The following is a 10,400-nucleotide window of genomic DNA, read 5'->3' as shown; positions in this document are numbered from 1 at the left end:
AGTGAGGAAGTTCCAGAAAATTTTAAACAACTACAAAAAAAAAAAAAAAATCAAGGGTCAGCCTGGTTAGCCACTTAAATTAGAGAAATTTAACCAAGATTGTACTCATGCAGATATGGACAGGTCCATCAAGAAGAATATGGCCATGAAACCACTCCAAATATATATGCAAATTTGGAACATTATGGAAATGAAATCACTTTGAAGGAAAGGTAGGTTGTTATCTAATTATCAACTATATATTTAGAGAACAAAAAGCTGGCTTCTTACTTTATCCATGTCACCTAGCACAAATCAGATTGATTAAATTTTTAAGTTATTCATGAAATTCTTAGTTACAGAAGAAAATTAGAGTGAGCCATACTTTTAAAAACAAGACAAGATAGGCCAGGCGAGGTGGCTCACGCCTGGAATCCCAGCACTTTAGGAGGCCGAGTGGGCAGATCACGAGGTCAGGAGATCGAGACCATCCTGGCTAACACGGTGAAACTCCGTCTCTACTAAAAATACCAAAAAATTAGCCAGCGTGGTGGCAGGTGCCTGTATTCCCAGCTACTCGGGAGGTTGAGGCAGGAGAATGGCGTGAATCCGGGAGGCAGAGCTTGCAGTGAGCTGAGATCATGCCACTGCACTCCAGCCTGGGTGACAGAGCGAGACTCCATCTCAAAGAAAAAAAAAAAAATGAAGACAAGATAATTGTGGGTAAAACAATGGGAAAATAATGCAACTTGAAGTTCAATGCCAACTTGAATGCAATGCCAATGCCCAGGTTCAGCATCTCAGAGGTCAGAAATGGTAAAGGGCAGAGTGTGGGTCCAGTGATGAAGAAGGTGGTCCAAGAGTGATCAGCTTCCTAGGCAAGCTCTAGTATGTGAGTTTGGACTGAAGACCTGTTGCTGTCTCAATACTGGCATTTGCTGGTTGAGTATCCTTAGGCAACAATATTAAACTTTTTTGAGCTCACTTTTCTCCTCTGACTAGTGGAGGCATTTACTTCTGTTTTGTTCACAATACAGGCCTATTCAGTCTTGTTTGAGTTCATGGGTGTGAAAACTCCATGCAAACTGTAAAAGTTTGTAGGTTGAAAGAATAAAGACCACTGTCCCCTTTAAGCAACGACCTTCACCTAGATTCAAGTCAGTTATAGACTTAGAGATGAATGAATTGCAGCGGGAAATGATTTTACCTTTCTAATTCCTTCAATGTTAGATACACTGGGAAAGAAAAAACTCATTTAATTATGTCTGCTCCATTCCCTAGGAGCAATCTTTGATTCCCCTGGGTAGGTGGATTCTTCATCCTTCAACCACTGTCTCTTCTGCCCTGGGGAAGTCACATTGAAATCAGCTAAACCTAGCACATATAAAATAAATTTCGTGCTTGGTCCAGGGATGAGGTGAGTGAAGAAAGTTAGAAAGCATCTTATCATAAATAAGCTTGTGGTAACAGACACAAAAGTTACTGCAAAGGATTCAGCAAAGTATGCCTCTTTCTACCCTTTCTTGTAATGTGTTTCCCAACTCCAATTTAACCAGCTAGGACATACTGCCTCAAAAGGTGTCACTTATAGCAATCATTCAGATAAAAAGCAAATAAATCAACGTCGAGCTCAGCTTTTGTGTTTCAAAGTAGAACACTGAAACTTAAGACAGAGCCAAAGCTCTTGAGAGAAAAAAGCCTTTTTAGTTATAAGAACTTGAGCTTCTTGAAATTTTCAATTTTAGGTTCTGATCTAAACAATAAGTAAAAAAGAATGAGATTTTTCAAGCTCACTTGGAATTGACAAAGATTCCATTTGCCTCGGGGAGAAGCAGTCCATAGTCTTAGTAGAAAGGAAGAGAATAAGGTACCCCTTATTCTGTTGGATCTCTGCTGGACCTTCCACCACATCCTGTCTTCAGTCTTGTTGGAGTTAGGCGATAGGCCAAAGAGATGATCTCTGAGAAATCTCTTTCTTGAACTGAAAAAAAGTTCATATGGAACCAAAAAAGAGCCCGCATTGCCAAGACAATCCTAAGTCAAAAGGACAAAGCTGGAGGCATCACGCTACCTGACTTCAAACTATACTACAAGGCTACAGTAACCAAAACAGCATGGTACTGGAACCACAACAGAGATATAGACCAATGGAACAGAACAGAGTCCTCAGAAATAATACCACACATCTACAGCCATCTGATCTTTGGCAAACCTGAGAGAAACAAGAAATGGGGAAAGGATTCCCTATTTCATAAATGGTGCTGGGAAAATTGGCTAGCCATAAGTAGAAAGCTGAAACTGGATCCTTTCCTTACTCCTTATACGAAAATTAATTCAAGATGGATTAGAGACTTAAATGTTAGACCTAATACCATAAAAACCCTAGAAGAAAACCTAGGTAGTACTATTCAGGACATAGGCACGGGCAAGGACTTCATGTCAAAAACACGAAAAGCAATGGCAGCAAAAGCCAAAATTGACAAATGGGATATGATTAAACTAAAGAGCTTCTGCACAGCAAAAGAAACTACCATCAGAGTGAACAGGCAACCTACAGAATGGGAGAATATTTTTGCAATCTACTCATCTGACAAAGGGCTAATATCCAGACTACAAAGAACTCAAACAAATTTACAAGAAAAAAACAAACAACCCCATCAAAAGTGGGCAAGGATATGAACAGACATTTCTCAAAAGAAGACATTCATACAGCCAACAGACACATGAAAAAATGCTCATCATCACTCGCCATCAGAGAAATGCAAATCAAAACCACAATGAGATACCATCTCACACCAGTTAGAATGGCAATCATTAGCAAGTCAGGAAACAACAGGTGTTGGAGAGGATGTGGAGAAATAGGAACACTTTTACACTGTTGGTGGGATTGTAAACTAGTTCAACCATTATGGAAAACAGTATGGCGATTCCTCAAGGATCTAGATCTAGATGTACCATATGACCCAGCCATTCCACTACTGGTATATACCCAAAGAATTATAAATCATGCTGCTATAAAGACACATGCACACGTATGTTTATTGCGGCACTATTCACAATAGCAAAGACTTGGAATCAACCCAAATGTCCATCTGTGACAGACTGGATTAAGAAAATGTGGCACATATACACCATGGAATACTATGCAGCCATAAAAAAGGATGAGTTTGCGTCCTTTGTAGGGACATGGATGCAGCTGGTAACCATCATTCTTAGCAAACTATCACAAGAACAGAAAACCAAACACCGCATGTTCTCACTCATAGGTGGGAATTGAACAATGACATCACTTGGACTCGGGAAGGGGAGCATCACACATCGGGGCCTATCATGGGGAGGGAGGAAGGGAGAGGGATTGCATTGGGAGTTATACCTGATATTAATGACGAATTGATGGGTGCTGACGAGTTGATGGGTGCAGCACACCAACATGGCACAAGTATACATATGTAACAAACCTGCACGTTATACACATGTACCCTAGAACTTAAAGTATAATAAAAAATAAAAATAAAAAAATAAAAAAATAAAGTAAAATAAAAATAAATAAAAAAAATAAAAAATAGAGACATAGGGAGGATCCAAGGGGAAATAACCTATAATCTCATCACCCAAACTCCTAGCTGACACTAAAAATAGGTAGAAAAGAACACACATGCATTTTTGTCATATTCAAATGGAAAAGAAAGATTCTAAATATTAAAAAGCAAAAGCCAAATTATCCGTCTCCCTACCCACACTACCAACTCTCTTCCGTGATATCCAATGTTAATGAATACAGACGACTGCTTGCCTGTCTCCTTTCCTGTATTTCAGATGTTTATGTGTATTCAATATTGTCTGAATGTCTATATAGCCACTCATACACATGCGTGTTTACTTTTGTTTTTACAACAAACTTTATATTAGTATGCCATGTATACCTGACTTTCAATAAAATAGTATATTCAAGATATATTAAAATTATTTCAAGTTTAACACATATATTGCTTTCTAATTCTTTAGTTTGTTTGTTTGTTTGTTTTTGAGACGGAGTCTCGCTCTGTTGCCCAGGCTGGAGTGCAGTGACGCCATCTCGGCTCACTGCAAGCTCTGTCTCCTGAATACATGCCATTCTTCTACCTCAGCCTCTGGAGTAGCTGGGACTACAGGAATACGCTGCCACGCCTGGCTAATTTTTTATTTTTTATTTCTTTGTATTTTTTAGTAGAGATGGGGTTTCACCGTGTTATCCAGGATGGTCTCGATCTCCTGACCTCGTGATCCACCTGCCTCGGCCTCCCAAAGTGTGGGGATTATAGGCGTGAGCCACTGTGCCCATCTTGTTGCTAATTCTTAACAGCTCTTCCATCATGTGTGTGCTCTATAATTTATTTGAGCAGTCTCTAGTGATGACATCATTTTGATCTTGTTAAAGTTTGTGCTATTACCAGGACATTGCCATGGTCATCCACAGGTTTCACTGAGTGTTGGTGACACTAATAATGATGTATTAATAGATTCTTAACAGTGATTGGTGTAGGGGGTGGCCCTGTGATCCAGACCTGGCCAATGAGGTAGGAGGAGTGAGCTAAGGAGTGCATAGGAGGAGCTTACTCACATTCAGGAAGAACAGGTAGAACAGAGGCTTTTCCCTGGGATCTTTCTGCCTCTGGATGTTGGTGTTGATGATGTGATGTCTGGAGCTGTGGCAACCACCTTGCTACCAGCTTGAGGCTGAAGCATCATGAACAGAAAGGTAAGGATGAGAGAATCCCAGGGAAGCAGAGCTAGATGCTGGGAATTCTGTTCCCAAAGCTTGTCTCAGCCAAGGGCTTCTTGTTATGAAAGGTAGAGTGTTCCCTTTGCATTCAAGCCATTTTTAATTGGGGCCTTTGTTTACATGCAGCGGAAAGCCTCTTGCCAGGTTTCTTCTGCATAAGTTTCTCCTTCCCTTGCTTCTTCTCCACATCTCCTCCTACTTTTGTGGCTGGTGGATTTGCCTCCTTCCCATTTCCTCTTGGCCCATCCACTCTTACAAAAATATTAGTGTCTTCTCATAAAATTCCAGAAGGTCTTCAATGATGCTAATGACATTTAAGTACAGGGCTTTTCAAAACCCCCACAAAAGGCTCCAAGTGGGCCTGAGCAACAGGTCTACTTGGCTGGATGTTTTGTACAATAAAAAGTATGTGGTATTTTCATTGTAGACAGTTAAGGCTTTTTCTACTCTGGCCTTCTTCTTCCCATTCACCACTCCCTGGATGGTGTAGGGTGAATACAGGCATTTTGGTATCTGGCTAAGAGGAAGTTGAGTTGGGATGCATTTAACCTGGGGTGAAGGAGACACAATCCCGTGGTTCTCAGTCACTCCTGTGCATAGTCATGTTGCCTCAAACTGTCCTGGTGTATGAGTGACCCCAGACAAGGCCCTACCACTACTTCAGTTTTTACCTAAAGCAGCAAGGAGAGGTAGTACCTTGGTCAGAAAATGTCCCCAGCACCTCACATTGGAAACCTGTGATTAGCAGAGAGGAAAAAAGGTTTGCAATGTATGGAGCCAGAAGCCCATCTGTGGATAATGATTCCCAGCAGAAATATGGAAAATTTTAAGTGCGTGTTCTGGTTCTTTTTGACCCTAGTCAAAAAAGGAAGTTTTACTCTATCAGAAATGTAGTCAGTAATATGGCATGTAAAATAATTAGTGCATCACGCAGTTGTTTTTATTTTTGATGGGAATTGAATGAGAGAATTTCTCAATTTTTGACATTTGTAGGGCACAGATCTGTGTGGTAAAACTACCCATAATAAGGATATATGTGTGAGAAGTGGCACAGAACTGATAGATGGGGCTGACCTCCCACTTCTTATCCTGACCAAGCCTGAGAGCTCCACATAACAAAGACATAAAATGGCGACCAGCTCGAAGAAGTACTTGCTTCAGGACAAAGTCCTCCTGCACATTCAATGAGCTAATAGGTATAGCACATAAGGACATTTTTAGGCAATTCTGAAGCTTAGTACAAAAGTGACAGTTTAAAAATGCTGCCTTTGCATGCATTGTCAATAGAAAAATTTGTTAAGGTCCTCAATTTTAAGTCAATAAAATTTAGAGTTATTAAAATCTTAGAGCTTGCATATGAAAGGAAAATGAAAGAGGCTTTTCCAAAGTAGACAACAATCAGAAAAATGTGCATGATATGAACAATTATAAATTTTGAATCAACATGTTATGCACCATCAATTTTACGAGTGATCAAACCTTTTAGTGGAAAAACTGGTTTGTTCTTCTGCTATACTTTGACAAAATCCTATTATAAATTAAATGTCTTATAATGAGGCAAATAGTGATGCATTAGCTGAGTATAAAAACATTGAACAAAATTATAAGTTTTGTCAGTAGCTAACTAATAAAAATATCATGTGAGTAAGTAAAAATCATGTGGATTAAGAAGAGCAAATCTGCCTTTTCATCTTCAGAAAGGCCAGGGTGGCAGGGCACCGGCGCACGCAGGCGGGCCGTGCAACGCGGCCCCCGGCGGGTGTCCCCCCGCTCCCTCGCCGGTCGCCTTCACCCACACCGGGGCGTGGGGAACGGGGCTTCCCGCACCCCACACGCCCTGCGCGCCGTGGACTCTCCCACAGGGGGCTTTCGTGAGCCAGGGAGCAGGGGCCGTCGCCCCTCTCCGGCCCAGCCAGGCTGCGCAGGCAGCAGGGTTCTCCCTTCCCCCGCCGGCAGGCGGGGATTGGGATTTTCCTTTCGCCGCCCTGGCTACCCCGGAAGGGGCGCTCTCCCACCCTCAGACTCCCCCGGGGTGGCCCCCGCGCCCCAGCCAATGCCGGGGGGATCAGGACCCGCAGCACCACAGCCTGCCGGGCCCTGGCTGGGTGGGACAGCCTGCGCCCGCTCCAGCTGAGCCGCAGGGCCAGGGTGTGCCTGCGCCGCCCACGTCCCAGGGGAGTCCGTGGTGGGGCTGGGGCCAGGGGCCCCAGGTCGCCAGGGCGGCGTGGGAGGCCCCAGTCGGGGCAGCTCCACCTCCGGGGCCCGCGCCCCCGGAGGCCTCCGCGCCGCAGGAGCAGCTGCAAGACATCCGGGCGTCCTCCCCGCCGCTCCGGGAGCCTGGGCGCTCGTCTGCACTCCCCTCCAGCCTGCTGGATGAGCTCCTGGAGGAGACTCCCGAGTTTCTGCAGCAGGCGCGGTATTTCCTAGAAAGCGAGGCCCCGACGGAGCTGCAGGACGTGCGAGAGCCCGCTTTGCTGGAACCGCTACTCCTCAGCGAGGAGGAATACCGGGCTCTGCTGGAGGAGCTCTAGGACGCCGGGTCGGGACGGGATCGGGGGCGGGGCGGTGGCCTCCCTTTCACGGAGAGCATCTGCCTCCTTGTGGAGAGGCCTGTTTCCCCTCCGGGCTGACCAGCCTGGCATTCCTGCCTTCCGGGTCTGGGCCTGGCGGCGGCGGCGGCCAGAGACTCCACCCCGAGGAGAACTGAGCCTCCCCGGGGTCCCAGAGCCCGCCCGGGTTCCAGGAGGGGGGCCGTCTACTGCGCATGCGCGGGTGTGCGGGCAGCCGCCTGGGCCCCGGGAGCCGCCCCGGCAGAGCTCTCGTGCGTTTCCACCGCCCGACCCCAGCTTGATCCCCCACGCCACTCCCCAACCCCGCGCTCGCGCGCACACACACGCGCGCACCAACACACCCACACAACCACACACCCTCGCACCCACACACACCACCCCCACCCCCGCCCCCGCCGCCACAGCGTTCTGCGCTGGGCTGCTGGCTGGAGGCCTCCATGCCGCCAAACACCGGGTCCGGGCAGCCTCCAGGCCTGCTCTCCCTCCCGCGGCTCGCCTCGTCTGTGCCTCCGCTCCACCGTCACTCGCCCACCCGTGCCCCTGCAGCCTCCCCGCTGTCAGCACGGAACACCTGGCGGCTACCTGCACACCCCAGATCCCACACGCAGCGGGGATGCTGACCCTTCCAGGCGGGGGGAGGAAGGCAGGCGAGAGATGACAGGGGAAAGCGAGACCTAGAGGGATGGACGGAGGAGGAGGGACGTTGGAAGGGAGGGAGGGACGGACGGACGGACGGAGAGAGGGAGGGAGAGAGGAACGGACGGAAAGACGGAGCGACGGAAGGACAGAGTGGGGGCGGGAGGGAGCAAGGGACAGAGGGACTCCGGCAGAGAGGAAAAGCCGTCTTCGGCCTCCAGGAGCAAGAGGACTGATTTTGAATTTTTGCATTAATGTTCATCAGTGATATTACCTTGTGGTTTACTTTTTGATTGTTCTTGTCTCATTTTGGAATAAGGTAATTCTGTCTTCATAGAAAGAGTTTGGAAGAATTTCCTCTTTTTCAGGTTTTTGGAGCACTTTGTAAATAATTAGTTTAAGTTCTTTAAATATTTTGTAGAATTTGGCAGTATAAGCATCGGGTCCTGAAATTTTATTTTCCTCTTTTTTCTTTTATTTATTTATTTATTTATTTATTTATTTATTATTTTAGTTTAGATACAGGGTCTTTCTCTGTCAATCAGGCTGGAGTACAATGGTGTAGTCATAGCTCACTGCAGCCTCAAATTCCTGGTCTTAAATGATGCTGTTGCCTCAGCCTCCCAGGTTTTTAGGACTACAAGTTCAACCAGTACCTGGCTAATTTTTAGTTTTGTTTTTGTAAAGACTGGGTCTCACTATGTTCTCCAGGCTAATCTAGAACTTCTGGCTTCAAACAATCCTCCTGCCTTGGCCTCCAAAGTGTGTTATTACGTGTGTGAGATACTGTGCCCAGGCCTCCTGATTTTCTTGTATGGAGAGACTTGAAATCAATGCTTCAATCTCATTATTTTTTACTGGTCTTTTCGCATTTTGTGTTTCTTCTTTCTTCAATTTTGATAGGTTATACGTGTTTAGAAACTTATTTATTTCTTCTGGGTTTTCCAATTTATTGGCATATAATTGCCTGTAGTATTTCTCATGATTCTTTGTATTTCTGTAGTAACCATTGTAATGTCTGTTTTTCATCTCTGGTTTTATTTATGTGAATCTTCTTTTTTCTTAGTATGACTAAAGATATATCAATTGTGTTTATCTTTTCAAAGAATAACTTTTTATTTTATTGATCTTTCTTATTTTTGTTTCCGTTTTGTTTCTTTGTGCTCTGGGCTTCGTTATTTACATTCTTTTACCAATTTGGTGGTTAGTTTGTTCATGATTCTATAATTCCCTGAAATATATTCTTAAACTGTTAGAGATTTCTTTTTTCATATAGAAATTTCTTCAAACTTCCTCTGAGGACTTTTTTGCTGTATTTCATAAGCGTTCATTTGTTCTGATTTCATTTTCATTTGTCTTAAGAACTTTTAAAATGAAACAAAATTTATTTTTTAACCCATTGGTTGTTCAGGGACACATTTAATTTGTATGTATTTACACGTTTTCTAAAGTTCTTGTTGTTTATTTTTAGTTTTATTCTATATTGTCAGAAAAAAAAACATGTGTATAATTTTGATTTTTTTGAATTTGCTAAGGCTCATTTTGTGGCTTAATATATGACCCATCATGGAAAATGTTGCCTGCACCGTTGAGATAAATGGATTAAATGTTCTGTAAATGAATGCTAAGTTATTTTGGTTTACAGTTCAGTTTCAATATGATGTTTCTTTCTTTGTTGATTTTCTGTCTTGATAATCTGTTTATTTCTGAAAGGGGAATATTAAGGTTTCCTACTATTATTTTCTTGCTTTCTGTTTCTCCTGTTAGATCTATTAATGTTTGCTTTGTATATTTAGGTGCTTCAATATAGAGGGCATATATATTTACAATTATTATATTGTCTTGTGATACTGACCCATTATCATTATGTATTGGCCATGTTGTCTGTTTTTATAGGTTTTTCCTTGAAGTATGGTATCTGAAATAAATATATCAGATAGGCGGTATAGGCTTTCTTTCTGATTCCGTGTTTATGAAATATATTTTTCCATGTGATCACTTTCAATGTGTGTGTGTATTTACAGATGAAGTGAATTTCCTGTAGAAAGTTTATAGTTAGGTCTTGTTTTTCATCAGTGTAGCAATTATATCTCTTAAATGGGATAATCCATTTACATACAAGCTAATTATTGATAGGCAAGGACTTAGTACTGCCATATTATTACTTGCTTTCATGTTTTTTTCTTTTTTTAAAATTTATACTTTGATTGATTGATCTCACTATCTTCCTTTGTGGTTAAATGATTTACTCGATCAGTGTATTTTGGTTTCTTGGTTTTTTTTTTTTTTTTTTTTTTAGTTTTTAGAGTATCTATTAAAAGTTTTTGCTCTGTGGTTACAACAAGGCATGCAAAGAACATTTTATGGTTACGGTATGTTATTTTAAACTTAATAACATTCCACAAAATTTAATTTTGATTCTACAAAAAGAGGAAAAGAAACCACTCTATCTT

The 10,400-nt window shown here is 43.0% G+C and overlaps 1 protein-coding gene across 1 annotated transcript; it reads left to right on the top strand.

Annotated features, from left to right (window-relative positions):
* Positions 1 to 6,438: 6,438 nt before the first annotated feature.
* Positions 6,439 to 7,304, top strand: LOC117091514 (double homeobox protein 4-like protein 4; the record flags this gene model as incomplete). The annotated part of the gene is made up of 1 exon (XM_033223907.1): positions 6,439 to 7,304. A coding segment is annotated over one exon (834 nt), but the record flags the coding sequence as incomplete, so codon positions are not given.
* Between the last annotated feature and the right edge of the window lie 3,096 nt (positions 7,305 to 10,400).

The sequence above is a fragment of the Trachypithecus francoisi genome, unplaced genomic scaffold (genome assembly GCF_009764315.1).
Source record: "Trachypithecus francoisi isolate TF-2019V2 unplaced genomic scaffold, Tfra_2.0 Contig01297, whole genome shotgun sequence".
NCBI classification, from domain to species: domain Eukaryota; kingdom Metazoa; phylum Chordata; class Mammalia; order Primates; family Cercopithecidae; genus Trachypithecus; species Trachypithecus francoisi.
The sequence above is the reverse complement of the archived record's forward strand: the minus strand, read 5'-3'. Positions and strand labels throughout refer to the sequence as shown.